Here is a 16,337-nt window from a genome sequence, read left to right on the forward strand (position 1 = left end):
AGTTTCCGTTCAGCAGCACCCCACGTCACCAGTGTGCTCTCCCAGTGCTCTCTAGAGCCCCTCCCTTGCCTCACCTTCCCCTCCGGGCCTAATGAAGCCAGGATACCAGGTGCCAGGCAGGGGCTCATCCAGGCCTCAGAAAGCAGCTGCTTTATTGGAAGCTATTCTGATATCTTTTTTCAAACTGTCTTGCAGTTCTTGGGATGAGGGTGGGACCAGGGTTGGGGGTCTCCTTGTGACTATGGGAGGAGGGGGTATGTATCTCCCCACACCCAGGGCTCATTTGCGGGGGCTCCTGCTTGTGGCGGATGTGGTCCTCATGGAGTAGGCCTTGAGGGTCCCAGGCCCTCCACCGCTGGAGAATCTCAGGGCGTTGTTGCCCATGGTCCCCCCAAAGGTCAGCAGGCTACCAGAGCCACCCGTGGAACTGACCACAGCTGAGAGAGAAGAGAAGAGGTCTCCATCAGTGTGAGGCCCACTACCTGCGCCCCCAGCCTCCTGCCATAGCTGCCTGTTTCCCTCCCTCTACCCACTACCCTTCCCCCACCAACAGCCAGGAGCCAACCCAGAAGTAGCCTCAGACAGAGGTGAGGGCTGCTCCACACTGCCCCAGCCCCACCCTGCCCTCATGCATGGCTTTGCTGGGCTGTTGAGCCTGTCTGGATGGAATCTCCAGGCACCTGCTGAAAGCTGTTTAAGGGAAGGAGGTGCCGGGCCTCCATGAGGCCAGGTCTTCAGGCCAATGTGCCATCTAATAGACCCAGCCTAGTCTGGACAGCACAGGTGATGGGCCGCAGCCAAGGACTTACAGATGTTCACGGCTCCCACTCCATCTCCGGTCAACCTGGGGGCAGAGGAGAGACCTGTGAGGGCTGCTCTATCCTCAGCACTAGAGGAGGCACTCCTGCACCCCTCCATCCAGGCCGCAAGCAGGACTCATGTTCATTCCTGTGTCCCCACACATCCAGCCTTCCTGCAGCCTTTCATTTCTGGCTACAACAATCTTGGGAATGTCTCAGAGCCTCCATTTCCTCACTTGTAAATGCAGTCTTAACCTGTCCCAACCTCACAAGGTTGTTTGTGAGGGTTAAACTCATAACTTACCTAAAGCCCTGGGCACACAAGATTCTATAAATGGTAGCTGCTCTTATTGTTTATGTAGATGGCTGCCTCCCTTAACCAGATCATAAAATCCTCAAAGAAGGCTGTGGCTTATTGATTCCTGCATCTCCAGTCACCAGCATGAGGTCTGGCACATGCTATTTACTTAATATGGGTTGAAATGGTTAATGAAGTGTTAAGTGTTGACTGAGTGAATTCAGCTACAGTGGGAACTGCGAGGGGAAGGAGGAGGCAGCGGTGGCTTTAAGCAGCCTGGGGAGCTGAAACAGGTCTTGTACTGGAAATTAAACATCTATCCCAGACAGGTATGTTTGTTCTGTGACTCATAGCCCCATTGTCACCAAGCCCTTGGCCGTGAGGATGAATTTACACTGCAGGGAGAAGAGAAGGCCTCAATTTAGTGGAGCAAGTGAAGGAAGCCCAGCTGACCTCAGCAGCCCCAAGTCCTGGAAGGGGATAGAGCAAAGGGCAGGGGCAAGAGAGGCAGACACTAGGAATCTTCCAGGCCCCTTATCTGTTGACAAAATGAGTCAATCAAGCCATCAAGGTATGAATGAAGACCCCAACTTTACGGACATAGGTTTTGAGTCTTTTGTGAAGAATTTCCTGTAAGACTAACCCAGCCCAGCTTCATCGCAGGCTGCAGGTAAGCATGCAAATATCTCTGGGGACAGGGGAAATTTACCTCCTCACCATGCTCAGTCAACACCCCATGACTTAGCCCTCAATTATGTAGTGAGAAGCAGACTGTTGCCAAGGAAGATGGCTGGACCAGGACTCAGCAGAGCTCAATTGCATACTGGCTCTGTCCCTCAGTTAATAAAACTAACCAGTTTCCCCTCTGTACACTCGGAAGTCAATAATACCTGTCTTGCTTACCTGATGTGTTCTGAGAATCAAATAAGATGACCTTGTTAACACACAAAAATGCTGTTATCAACTTTCCCACTGAGCTTATACCACAAGGTCTTCCCTCCAGAAAGCCATCAAGGGCAAAGAAGCAAGCATTATCTGTACCCTCCCTGCACTTCCCATCCTCAGCGCCCTGCAAAAGGAGAGATACAGGAAATGCTTGCAGGTGGATGGGTGTCAAGCTGCAAGCCCCACTGAGCCAGCTTGTACGTCCTCACCGGCTCTCCTCGCCCTCCAGCAGCTTGCGGTAGGTGGCGATCTCGATGTCCAGGGCCAGCTTGACGTTCATGAGCTCCTGGTACTCCCGCAGCTGCCGGGTCATGTCCTGCTTGGCCTTCTGCAGGGCGGCCTCCAGATCCTCCTGCTTGGCCCGTGCATCCTTGACAGCCAGTTCCCCACGCTGTTCAGCATCGGCAATGGCGGCTTCCAACTTGGAGCGCTGTGGGGAGTAGCGGGGCTCTGAACCGGGGTCGCAGGCCTCATCAGTCACTGCCTTCCTGCATCCCCATCCTGCGGTGAGTGCCTGGGCAACTTGCTTACTGTGGCTTCACTGGCACCAGCCTCCTTCCCCAAGCACCAGGGAATCCCAAGGGTTTAAAACATGGGCTTTGAGGGACTTCCCAGGTGGTCCAGTGGTTAAGAATCCACCTGCCAGTGCAGAGGACACAGGCTCCCTCCCTGATCTGGGACGATCCCACACACCAAGGGGCAACTAAGCCAGTGTGCCACAGCTACTGAACCCGTGCGCTCTAGAGCCTGTGCTCTGCAGCAAGAGAAGCCACAGCAGTGAGAAGCCTGTCCATCACCACTAGAGAGTAGCCCTCGCTTGTCACAACTAGAGAAAGCTTGCGTGCAGCAACTAAGACCCAGCACAGCCAGTAATTAATTTTTAAAAACATGGGCTTTGATACCCAATGCCTAGCTTTCAGTTCTGGCTCTACCTCTTACAAGCCATGTGATCTTGTATGAATCAGCCCTTCTAAGCCAAAAGTCTCCTCTTTTCTAAAATAACAGTAATCACGGTATATAAATATAGATGGGAATAGCTCAAGTAATGAAATGAAATAATATACAAGTCCTTGGCACAGTGTCTAGTATTCAGTAAGCACTTAATAAACGCTATTATGAGTAAATGCGATTATGATTTACAAATGCTCACATGCCCGACCCCTAGCTGGAGGATTTCCAAGGCCATGGGATTCTAGTGTAGTACTCAAATTTCAGGCAGATGACCAGGCACCTTTCAGGTACCTTGAAAACAGGAGCCATTTTGCAACAGGCCCAGAACAGGGAGACTTGGAGCACAGAAATGCTTCCTGGAACCCCTAGATTCCAAGTCAACAGCCCCCCAGGTGCAGGTAGGGGTGGTGTGATTCAGAGGGACCTGAACAACAGCTGTCACTTCCTGCCTGGCCTAGTGTTCCCTCTCTTGTGGCCCATCCCCCACTAGAGGAGCCTACATAATGTTTTGTGTGTGTGTGTGTGTGCGCGCGCTCAGGCGTGTCTGACTTTTTGCAACCCCATGGACTGTAGCCTGCCAGGCTCCTCTGTCCATGGGATTCTCCAGGCAAGAATACTGGAGTGGGTTGCCATTTCCTTCTCCAGGGGATCTTCCCAACCCAGGGATGGAACCTGCATCTCCTACCTTGACAAGTGGACTCTTTACTGTTGCACCACCTAAGAAGCCTGAGCCGCCCCTTATTCATTTCCAAGGGCCACCATCCCATCCCCTAGCCCAGGGCTCCTCCTCCTTCATTTTCACAACCACCTTCTGCCCTCAGATCCTCTCTCCTCAGCACATGCACTCTGCCTCTCTGCCTGATCCTCCCAGTCCTGCCCTGAAGGCTGGCTGACATCCTTGCCCCCATCCACCGGTGAGCATCATCCCCGTCACATTGGTGCCCCCTTGGCAGGGTCATTCCACTGCCTCTGAGCCACAGCTTCTGGGCCTGAGCCTGCCCTGCTGTGTGAGAGGAGAACCGGATATAGGAGAAGCTGTGGGGTTCGGGAAACTGCCATTCGTTACTCTGTGCCTCCCCTCCTGGCCTGGATGCTGGCTCACTGCACCAGTGACTCATGGCTCCGATTCTGTGCCAGGAGGAAGCCTCCATTCTCGCCCACGTGTAAACAGGCCTGCAGGGCTCCAAGAGGAGGACATTTCTGGGTAGATCACCCTCACATCCCATCCCCCAGCTGTCAACCATCAGCTTCTTTCCCTTCCCACTGCAGATGCCTGCTGAAGCTTAGCCTCCTCCCCTACTTCCATGCCTTCATCAGATCTTAGGGGACCCTTTCTCATCAGTGCCCCCCGCCCCAGCTTCACAGGATCTCCTCCCATCAGTCTGTCATCTGAGACCTGTGCCCTACTATGCTGGGAAGGGAGGAGCAGTGAACCAGATGGAAGAGGGGCCCAGCTACTATGGCATTTTTAATATCCCAGTGGAGGTGGGGGACAATATTTACTTACACTTAATTAATAAGACTTACCTAGTAAGTCAATGGACTTCCCTAGTGGCTCAGACAGAAAGACTCTGCCTGCAATGTGGGAGACCCGGGTTTGATTCCTGGGTCAGGAAGATCTGCTGAAGAAGAGAATAGCTACCCAGTCCAGTATAAGACAGAACATTCCAGAGTGTTAAGTGTTTCAGGGATCTTCCCACAGACTGCTAAGAGAGTGGCTAGGTGGCTGAGGAAGCCATCTCTGAGAAGAGGTCTTTTGTCCTCAACAAAAGATGATGAGAAAGGGGCACGATGTGCAGAGCTGGGAGAACCACATTCCAGGTGGAGGGAACACTGAGTGCAAAGGCCCTGAAGCATGAAGATGCTTGGCAAACATCATCTCCAGCAAGCAGCAAGAGCACGGCCAGAGAGGGAGCGGTGGGGAGTGAGGTCAGCGGATGTGGCGGGGTCTCGGGAGTCACAGCAAGTTGGCCCCAGACCCCGTGGCCCCTATCCCAGGTAGACATTGCACCCAGAGCTAGGTGCAAGAAGAGGGCTCAGGACCAATGTGATAATGAATGGTGGTTCTCATCTGGCCAGCAGCCTGAGGCTCCCTCCATGAGCTCTGTGCCCTGCTAGGACTCCTGGTCTCCCTTTGGCCAAACCAGCACCTGGTCAAGAACATTTCATCCTGGAGGGTCTGAGAGGCTAGAGCTGCCCCAGCCTCATCCCCAGGGCAGCAGGGGCAGGACTGATGCCCCTGCCTCCTGCTTCTCATCCTGAGCATGGTCCCAGCTGGCTGCCCTTCACCTGCCCCAAGGACAAGCACTGGTGCCCACCTGGTTCTTGACGCTGTCGATCTCGGCCTGCAGCCTCTGGACAGCCCGGTTCATGTCCGCAATCTCATTCCGGGTATTCCGGAGGTCGTCCCCGTGCTTCCCAGCCTGGGCCTGGAGGGTCTCAAACTGGAGGGACCACACAGAAGGGTATGGCAGGGGTGGGCTATGATTACAGGGGGCTCGTCTTCTCCCCACCCAAAGAAGGCCCCAGGTTCTGAGTGACAAGGCCTCCCAGCTTATCGTGCCAGGGAGGGATAGTCTGACTCCCAGCAAACTTTGCCCGATGCCAGAGGCCAGACTCCTGGACAATGGGGTGGGGTGGGGTTCAGCTTCCTCCCAGCCAGGACAGGGAGGACAACGATGGCTCCCTGGACCCGTCCCCACTGATACCAGTCCTCTTCCTGTTTCCATCATGTCCTAACGCTGGAGAACCACAGAAGTCTGAGATCCTCACCTGTTAACCCCTTCATCAGCATCATCCATCTCACAGATGAAGAGAATGAGTCCCAGAGAGTGGAAGGGACTGCCTGAGAGTCACACAGCAAGTCCTTACTGACATACCTGTGTTCTCACACGCACCATGGATGACCCCCTATATCTGCAGAGACATCACTCTATGCCACTTTTAAACCCTCAGGCTCCTTCCCTCAGTTACCCCAGCATCCCCCACCCCACCCCAGCCCATTCCCTCAGCTCCTGCCTGTCAGCTGCCCTGCCCTTGCCCAGTGCATATAATGATTAAACCTAATCTGGAGCCCTTGGATCCAGAATCTGGTCTCTGCTCTTCCATTCACTACCTGTGTGGAGCTAGAAAAATCACTTAACCTCTCCATGCCTCAGTTTCCCCACCTGTGAAAAAGGGATAATATTGCCTACCTAACGGGCTGTTCTGTGGGTTATATGAGTCAATACAGGTAAAACATTTGAAATGTTGCCTAGCACTGTGCTTACTCGCCAAATTTCAGCTATAATAATTATTACTCCATGTCCATTTCCTCTGCCTTGCCGCCTACATCAGGCTGGAATCTCTCCCTGGGCAGGGGCTTGGCCTTCTCTTCCTCTTCTTCCCAGGACACTGGAGACCCCCACAGACTTAATCCCTGGTGCCTGTCAGCACAGTGAGACACAGGCCCCAAAGGCTCGAGACAGGGTGAGGAGTAAGGGAAGCCACCACCCAGGACCCTGCCAGGAAGAGAAAATAATGGCTCCAGTGAGCACACACCTTGGTCTGGTAACAGGCCTCGGCCTCCGCCCGGCTGCGGTTGGCGATCTCCTCATACTGGGCCTTGACTTCAGCAATGATGCTGTCCAAGTCCAGGGAGCGGCTGTTGTCCATGGACAGGACCACGGATGTGTCTGAGACCTCAGACTGCAGCTCTTTCAGCTCCTGTAGGGACCAGACAGGGCATCAGGGCTTGGGTGACACATTCCTGTCCCCACGCCCACACTGGGATCCCTTGCACTAGGGAAAGATAAAAGGAGAAGAGGCCAGAGTGGGAGCGAGTCACCAGGCAGCCAGAGGGCACAACAGACCCAGCACCTACTAAATGGCTCCGCCAGCCCTGGCTCCCGGAGGAGCCCATCAGCAGCTTGTCAAATCTAAGAGTCTGGTGGGAGCACAGAGGAAAAGCAGAGTGTGCTGAACGTCGGTGGCTCCTGGCTGTGAGTTGCTGTGCAGGTTGAGCTCTATTATGAAGAGGATCACTAGGGCGTGGGTAAAAAAAGTCATATTCCACCCTAGTATGGATGGAACACTCTGCAGTCTTTAACACTGATGATACAGCCATATTTATGGACAGGGAACTACATCCATGATATACAGTTATGTAAAAAAGGTATGATTCTACTTTATTAAATGTGTATATTTCTGTATCTTTATGTGTGTGTGTATATATATATATATATATATATATATACAGAAAGAGCCTGAAAAGGTAGCTATCAAGATGATAAGAGACGGTATAGGAAGCTTGTTTTCAATTTTATGCTTTACTTAATTTTCTAGATTTTTTGCAGTGAGTATGTATTTCATAACAAGAGGAAAATAATTCCATATACATGTATATACATACACACACACATATATAACATGTGATAGACATATAAAGGCCCACAATGAGACTAGGAGGGCCCAAAATCAGCTTCAAGGATCCAGCCCCCAAAATTAACACACGTGGAAATTCTCTCAGAGATGCAAATGGAAGCTGGATGTTCATGTAAAAACGAGACTGAAGAAGTAAGAAGTAAGAGAAGTAAGAACTGAAGTAAGAAGTAAGAACTGAAGAAGTAAGAAGTAGGAATAAGTAAGCCCTTATTCCTAAGGCCTTCCAAACTCAACTTACTTGTGTAACTAGCCTCTTGTGTAACTATGTCCCAGACCAGCCTGATGATCAGCCATACTATCTTCTGCCTAAGGCCAGAGCCTCACACTAATGGGATTAAGTGCTTTTTAACCCCCTTCAGGGAAAGGATCTGGAAGCTCAGGGCAGGGCAGGAAAGGAGATGGGAGGGGTAGGCAGAGAGAGAGGCTGGGTGGTGGGCGTAAACCCTCAGGCACTCCAATCTCTCCTGACCTGGCTCCCCTGCCAGCCCACCCAGCACACCCATGAACCCTGTCACAGCCCAGATCCCTCAACATCCTCCTGGTTTCTTCCAGCCCCTCTCAACCTCCCTTCCTTACAAATGGTCATCCCATGTCTCTAGAAGGCCAATTTTGACTGACACACCCCCTAACCCCCCTTCCTCACCCTCCTGCTGCACTGCCTCAGCTATTTCTGAGCTCCTCACCCACCACAGATTCCTGAATCTAGAAAAAGTAAAGAGCAGGGTCATCTCCCCTACATCTCCCCAACACACACCCAGACTGACCCAGAGGCAGAGGGTAGACCAGATGGCCCCCTGGCTAGGACATGTAGAATATGGCATATTTCCCACCCCTGAGGTCTTCACCTGCTCATAGAGGGTCCTGAGGAAGTTGATCTCATCATTCAGGGTATCCACCTTGGCCTCCAACTCCACCTTGTTCATGTAGGCAACATCCACATCCTGGGAGGGGTGGTGGCAAGAAGGGGTAGATAGATAGCGTGTTCTCAGTACTGTAAATATTTGGCAGCCAGTACTGTCCAACCCCAGGACCAAACCCCATTGCCCTACCAAGAAACATACAGCAGCTCCATGCTGCCTGACACATCCACAGCGGAAAGTTCCCTCCAGTGGACCCGCCCAGGCTTTGAGATGGACATTGTCTCCACTCATCCCCAGGACTGGAAGTGCCTTCTCAGCACTGACAGCCCAGAGCATTCTGAAGCCCCAAACCTAGTGCTTCACCAGTTTCTAAAGGCTTGTTTAGACACACCCCCGGCTCTGCCCACTAGAGGCTATGTCACCTTGAACAAATCACTACAACTCCAGGAGCCTCAGCTTCAAATAGGAGAGCATGAAATCATGCAGACTCCAGGATACCACATCCAGAGATGAGAAATCTCCAGCCCAAATGTGTAACTGGCAACTTGGGTGATACTGAAGCAGGCAGGCCACAGATAACTCCACAAGTCCAGATGATGTCTGGGCCCCATCCTCTGCTGTGGGTTAGCTCCTGTGGGGAGCGCTCACTTCCACTCATCCCTGAATTTCCAAGGGCCCAGCACTCCAGGGCAGGTTACATTTCTGTGGATGGGCCTGGGACACTGAGTATGTGTACTTTAAATCATAGTCTTAAGTCAAGCCCTTATTCCTAAGGCCTTCCAAACTCAACTTGCACACCTCCAGGTATGGGAAGGCTCACTCTGCCTCAAGGCAGCCCATCCATTCAATATTTCAGGCCTGCCATGTGCCACCCTCATCTGTAACTGAATGTTTTAACTGATAGAACACTTATTTATTGTGGGGTTGAAATTGCCCTCTCTAACCTCCAACTTGTAGTCTTAATTCTAACCTTTCCAAGCCCAGAAACAAGTCTACTGACTTGCCAGACACACACACACACCACACACATGCACACACACATACATGCACACAATATAGCCTTATGAAGGGCCTGGCTTTCAGATCTTTCCTTCTCCAAGCCCATCATTTCCCTCTTATAGACCCAGCCAGACTATGACCCAGGTTCCTATTGGTTGCTTTGGTGAGAGGCATGTGGTCCCCTGGCCCCTGTTTCTACAGTGTCCTCTACCCTCCCTGTCTGCCCCCTCACCTTCTTCAACACCACAAACTCATTCTCAGCAGCTGTGCGACGGTTAATTTCATCTTCATACCTGCAGCAAAGAAGAGAAGCATGGTGTTGGTGCAACTCTGCCTCCATCTCCTCATATCCAAGTGTGAAGGTCTGCCGTGCATCACCTTCACTCCCTCCTTAATGACACAGTAGCTCAGTTGGTAAAGAATCTCCGCAATGCAGGAGACCCTGGTTCGATTCCTGGGTCAGGAAGATCCAGTGGAGAAGGGACAGACTACCCATTCCCGTATTCTTGGGCTTCCCTGGTGGCTTAGCTGGTAAAGAATCCACCTGCAATGTGGGAGACCTGGGTTCAATCGGGTTGGGAAGATCCCCTGGAGAAGGGAACGGCTACCCACTCCAGTGTTCTGGCCTGGAGAATTCCATGGACTGTATAGTCCATGGGGTGGCAAAGAGTCAGACACGACTGAGCGACTTTCACTTTCACTTATGACGCAAAGTGTCCCTGACTCGTCCATATGGCTATTCCTAGGACTTTGAGTCTTGGCAGGGGGTGGGGGTGGGGGAGCAGGGAACGTATGTGAATTAAAGGACAGAGGCTGCGTATCCTGGGAGTGAGACGGCAGAGAACAGCCATGCTTAGGGACCGCTTCATATGGCCCTGCCCCGTTATGTGCTTCCTGCGCATTCGCTAATTTAATGTCCACAACAATCCTGTTAACAATGGTGCTGTGACTCACAGGAAGAGGAATAGAGGTGCTGAGAGGCAAAGTACTCTGTGCAGTCATCAAGCTGCTAAGTGCAAAGCCCAGACTTGAAGCCTGGTCATCTGACGCTTGAGCTTAACCTGCTTAATCCCATTGGCTGAGGGTGAAGAAGGGGCCTGAAGAGGAGGAACCTTGTGGATTCCGGAAGAACCAGGTCCCAAGTAGGTGGGGAGCCCCCATCCCTACTCTTACAGCTCCCCTCCCATCTTTCTTTCTCTCAAGGAGCCAACCCCTTGCCCGTAGAAGGACACCAGCAAAGCCGGGCACAGAGCAAGAGGGCAGCTGGGCTTGACCCAGTGTTTACTGGAGGATTCAAAATAGGTGTCGGAAACTGAAACTCAGCAGTGCACACAAGCTTCTGGAGAACAACAGGAGCAATGTGGGGCAATTTCAGTGGGGAGCAGGATGCTCAGACAGGCAGAGGCCCTCCAGGAGCCCAGACCCCCAAAGTCCACTCCCCCTACCCCAGCCTCTAGAATAGTTAGAAAAATATCTACAAGGCTGTCTGTCCATTCCTGCTGTGCCACTGGGCCCAGAGGGCACACAGACGAGGGCTCCCTGGGCAGCTGCATCAGGACCCTTCTGCACATTCCCTTCCAGCTCCTCCTTCAGCCTGGCCCAGAGCTCAGCCTGGGGCCCCAGGAAAGTGCTCTGGGGCTTTGGCTGGGGGGGAGCATGTGTGAACACATGCAGGGCAGGGGAGGCCTGGACAACAGGGGCTCACAGGCTGTCCTGGGCCTCCCCTGCCCTGCACCTGTCTGGTTCCACCTGCTGTGAGATTAATCCTGTTGACTGTTGCCCTAGGGAAGTTGGGGGAGGGGGGAAGGGACACTCCCTTCTGAGGCCTTTGTTTGTTCTACCTCCAGTCAGAGGAAGTGACCCTGCTCGCTTAGTCATACACCCCTAGGCAGAGCACAGAATTCACTCATTACCCACCCCCCACCCTGTGCCCACAGGGCAGGGATGCCCACTCAGCCTCTGGTTTTGGTTTCTATTCAGTGAGAACAGCGGGCACCTCAAAGGCCTGCCCTCAAAACCAGCCTCCACACTCCCTGCCCCTCCTCATAGCCTCCTTTCCGGTTCCTGCTCTGGCCAGAAGCCCCCATCCCCACCCCCACCCCAGCCTCTGCAACCTCGCCCACCGCTCACAGTGATCATCCTCTCTGCTTCTTTCCTCCTCAAGTTGGCTCCATGTATGTCTCCTCTCGGGAGTCAGGGGACCCAAAGTAAGACCCAGCACTCCCAATGATCTACTCTGCAACCTCAATCAAGTCCCTGCAACTTGCTGGATTCTAATCCTCACAAGAACAAAATGGAGTTGTTCTAGAATAATCTGAGGGTCATACAAGTTCTGACGCATATCTGTCATAGGACACTTCTTGCCCTGCTGTCTCCTGGGCCCTGGTCAGGCTCCCAAAGGGAACAGTGTGGATCAGGAAAGGGTTGAGAGAGTTCTTTGGAAATAAGTCGGGAGAAAGGACCAGAATGACTTGGAAACAGCCCCCAGAGACAAAGAGAAGCAAGGGGAGGAGAGGCAGGGAACCTGTGAATCAAGACCTTCCTTTCCTTGAGGAAGGTATTGTACTGAGCAGCAGCACCCCCTGACCTCTGACCCCAGAAGGATTATGAGGGGGTGAGCTGACAGGGGCACATTGGCCAGGGCACGAATCCCCACAGGTTGTACTGGGGGACCATACTTATTCTTGAAGTCTTCCACGACATCCTGCATGTTCCGAAGCTCCACCTCCAGGCGACCCCCATCCAGCTGCAGGGCCTCTAGTTGCTTCCGCAGGCCAGCAATCTGGGCCTCAAAGATGCCCGGGAGGCGGTTGCTCTTGGCAGACTTCTGCTCCTGCAGCAGCGCCCACTTGGTCTCCAGCAGCTTGTTCTGCTGCTCCAGAAACCGCACCTAGAAGGAGCAGGAGGAGGGAACTCATGGAGGGCAGACTGTGCCACTCAGCGCAGTTGGGAGGATCTCCAGCCACGTGGCAGAATCGCATTCCCACTGGCTCTTCCCCCAAGCTGGGCCCCTAGTCCTTGGCCCTCTTCTCCAGGAAGCCCACCCTGAACAAGCCTCTCCTCCAGGACTCTCTGTCTCCTGTGTGTGCAGGGCTCAGATCACAGACATGTCCCAGTGCTTACGCTTTAGGGTCTCCTCCTTCCTCTGCTCCCCATCACACCACAGGTGATGGTCTCCACCACCCTCTCGGAAGGGCTGCTGCTGCTGCTAAATCACTTCAGTTGTGTCCGACTCTGTGCGACCCCATAGATGGCAGCCCACCAGGCTCCCCTGTCCCTGGGATTCTCCAGGCCAGAACACTGGAGTGGGTTGCCATTTCCTTCTCCAATGCATGAAAGTGAAAAGTGAAAGTGAAGTCACTCAGTCGTATCCGACTCTTAGCTACCCCATGGACCTACCAGGACCTACCAGGCTCCTCCATCCATGGGATTTTCCAGGCAAGAGTACTGGAGTGGGGTGCCATTGCCTTCTCCACTCGGAAGGGCTGCCTCCTTCCTATCTTCATCCTGAGCCTGACTTGGGCCCCCTCCCTTAGGCTGGGACCTTATCTCTTCCTCTCTCAATATCCTCCCTTCCCCTCTTCCCTCTTTGTCCAACAGGGCCTCAGGACAGGATGCTATAATCAAGCCAGTGTAAAAGGAGCCCTAAGAAGCACCAGTATGACTGGTGGTGGGAAGCCAGCCTCCTCAAGATCAGCCATTCAGGCAGCAGAACCCTGGGGCTGCAGCTAAGTTGCAGGGGGAGGAAGCCTGGGCCTGGGGCTTTCTGTGGAGGCTGCCCCAGAACCTGAAGGATGTGTATGGTCTGAAGGGTGAAGGAGAGGAGGAGATGGGGAACAGAGAAGCGGAGAGTTACACAAGGCAGGAGAGGAAGAGCCTGCTCCATGCCCAGGGAGGAGACCCTGGCCCTGCTCCAGGGAACTAGCCCTTAGTTCCTGGGTCCAGCCCCCACAAGTCTGCGCCCCCATCTCCATCCCCCACTCTTTTGGGACCTGAACAACCGAGAAAAACACTTCCTAAATGGCCCTTCCAGGGGGCACTCAGTGCCCCCAATGGGCTCTCTCCAAGGGCAGGAAGAGCCTCACTTCCCACCACCAAATAGAGGGTTGGAAGACCAGGTAGGTGGGGCAGCCAGGGTTGGGAGCCTCCCTCTCTCCAGCCCTTTATTTCCAGCAACTGCTAGATAATAACTGGAGAGGACAGGTGAGAGGGTTCTCAACCTACCCCATCTCCGACTCCACACAGCCCCCTCTCAGAGAAAGGGGCCCAGGGAAAGAAGTCCTGGCCCCAGGCGTTTGGAACTCGAAAACTGAGCGCAAGAACTCCAGCTCACAGGACAGCCCCCGACACACGTTCGGGGAGGGAAAAAGCAGATGATTTGGGTAGCTTGCCGGAAGAGAGAGGCTGAGGTTGGCAAAACAGCCACAGGTTTCATGGGGAGGGTTCAGTCCCCGATATCGGAGGAAAGAGAGTACCAGCCCTCCCAGCGCCTGGCTCACGTTGGCACGGCGGGGCGGCTGCTGGGGCCTGGAGCCTGGCTCCTGGCAGTGAGGGAGCTCACCTTGTCGATGAAGGAGGCGAACTTGTTGTTGAGGGTCTTGATCTGCTCGCGCTCCTCCTGGCGCACCTGCTGGATGGAGGGGTCGATGTCCACCTGCAGCGGGGTCAGCAGGCTCTGATTGATGGTGACCGCGCGGATGCCGGTGCCCACGGGGGCCCCGTAGGATGAGCGTGCGGCCACTCGAGGCCGAGAGGCGCCCAAGCCATAGAGACTGCTGCTGCTGCCGAAGCCGCCGGGGCGCACCGAGCTCAGGCGCACCTGGGTGCCGCGGCCCGGGAAGGCGGCGGAGCGCGAGCTGAAGACCTGGGAGCCAAAGTGGAGCGACATGCTGAGCTGGGTCGGGATAGAATGAGCGGCTAGAAACAAGGGGCTGAACTCGCTGACCTCCGGGGAACAGGGCCGCTTTTATCCGCTAGGCGCGAGCGGATCGGCTTACACAAGTAGGGGCGGGGCTGGCCGCGCGCCACCTTTCTCTGCCCGCTGGCCCCTCCCGGGACCGCGCTTCCGCCCTCCGCGCGGTCCACCTGGGGGAGGCTTTCTGTCCCAGCCTGGGCCAGTCCAGACTGGGGAGGAGGGCTGTAGACCCCCAGACCCCTTGATGCAGGCGAATGCAAAAAGCGGTGGAAGACAGCGGGCGCAATCCATCTGAGAGTCAGGGGAGGCTTCCTAGAGGAGGCATGGGGAAGAGGTGAAGAATATCCAGATTTCTGACAGCAGAAAGATCAAGCGATAAAAGATTGAGCTAAGAGGTGAACAAAATGTTCTAGTGCAGGAATCAGCCTCCCCACCCGGGTCCCTTCCCCAGGCTACTGAAAGCCAGAAAATCATTCCCACCCAAGTTCATCTCCAACTTGAGAGATCAAGCAGCCCAGTTCTTGAGTCAGCTAACCCCAAGGTGAGCCCACCAGTGCTGGTTTCCCTGGCCACAGGCCCCAACACCTCATTTCTATACAGAGACTAGCCCAAGTGGGGCAGGACCCCAGTGCTTGCCCCTCTCCTCCCCACCCAGGAGCCATCTGAAGCCCAGAGGCCCCTGATAATAGTTACCCTGGGCCTGCCCTTCCCCCCACTCCCAGATCACATTCCTGTCCACTTACTTCACTTGTCTCAGGAGAAGAAGGGGACACCTGTGTGTGTGAGAGACGCTTGGCGCTAGTGTTTCGTGAGTTTTGTGTGCACGTGCCTGCAGGTTCCTGGGCTCAGCGGTATACACATTCTAGGCATTTGTGTTTCCATATTGTTTGCATGATTGGGAATGAACTTGTACAAATGGGAGTCTATTTTGGGGGAGCAGGTGGATAGGTGTGTCTGTGGATACACACTTGCACACTTTTGTAAGCACATCTGTGCAATATGCTTATATTTGCACTCAGACACTTCTGCCTCTTCCCCACCCGTGCCACTTTCCTGTTTAAAGGTCCCACAGCTGAAGCCACCACCAAACAATGCCCAGCAGTTTCAAACCCAGGATGAAGATGGGGATAAATGTGCTGGAACAAGGAACACTGGACCAAGGAGCTAAGCACTGGCCTCACTTCCTAGTCTCCAGCCACACATGCCACGCCCTCTGCATGGCTCTGCTTTTAGCTCTGCTAGAGAGGCAGCCAGAGAAGCTTTTGGAAAAGACAACTGACAGGGCTGTTGTCATCTTTAGGCCACTTCTAGCCCCACAGGCCAAGTTGTCACTTCAGACCAAGCCCTTGGGGGCATCCTGGGTGGAGGAGGGTGGGCATGGAATGCCCTTCCTGGTTTTCATTTCAGTTAGACAAGGAGGACTAATCAGCAGCAACCCTTTCTCAGTGATCTCAGTGGAGAACCAGGCCCCTTCCCCTCCCTCTCCTCCATAGTGGTGTTGGGACAGCTCAGGCCAAGGGATGCCCAAGGAGACCTTCAGTGTGTCTGCTGCAGGGTGTGTGTGTGACAGAAAGAGAGACACATACACACTCACACACATACACACTCACATACATATATGCATATATACATACACGCGCATACACATTCATACAAACATTCACCTAAATGCACATCATGTCACTTACAGATACACATACACACACAAACCATATCACTCACATGAGCACATGCACATCATACACTCACACACACACACACTCTAAAGTCTTTATTCCTCAGTGTTTATCCTCAACTCTTTTCTCCACTACCTCCCACCCCAGCCCCCTCGCCCTCCACCTCCTAAACCCACCCAAGTTCCACAGCTGGCCGCTCCTTCCCCCCAGGCACAGCTCCCCACTCCCAGGATCTGCCCTCTGGAGTCTACGCCCCACCCATGCCAGGAATTCCTCCCCCTATACCCCACACCCCCACTTCTTTCCTGGTCTGAGAAATCTCTGGCTGAACAATGCTGGTGACCCTGAACAAGTCACTGCCCCACCCTGGGCCACAGCGTCTTCACCAGAGGTGAAGCCCGCAGGTTAGTGGGGAGAAGGAGCTGGGAGGACACAACAAAGGAGGAAAGGCCTCTGGGCTTTTCAGGCCCA

General features: G+C 53.9%; 1 protein-coding gene across 1 annotated transcript; it reads right to left on the reverse strand.

The window, feature by feature from the left end:
* Positions 1-110: 110 nt before the first annotated feature.
* LOC109559071 (keratin, type II cytoskeletal 7) lies at positions 111-14,233 on the reverse strand. Its single transcript, XM_019960516.2, has 9 exons — positions 13,837-14,233; positions 11,954-12,165; positions 9,508-9,568; positions 8,262-8,357; positions 6,535-6,699; positions 5,313-5,438; positions 2,253-2,473; positions 810-844; positions 111-437 (listed from the first exon to the last, which is right to left on the reverse strand). The coding sequence occupies exons 1-9, from the start codon at positions 14,161-14,163 to the stop codon at positions 280-282; spliced, it is 1,401 nt and encodes a 466-aa protein (XP_019816075.2). The 5' UTR covers positions 14,164-14,233; the 3' UTR covers positions 111-279.
* Positions 14,234-16,337: the final 2,104 nt, after the last annotated feature.

The sequence above is a fragment of the Bos indicus genome, chromosome 5 (assembly GCF_029378745.1).
Source record: "Bos indicus isolate NIAB-ARS_2022 breed Sahiwal x Tharparkar chromosome 5, NIAB-ARS_B.indTharparkar_mat_pri_1.0, whole genome shotgun sequence".
NCBI lineage: Eukaryota > Metazoa > Chordata > Mammalia > Artiodactyla > Bovidae > Bos > Bos indicus.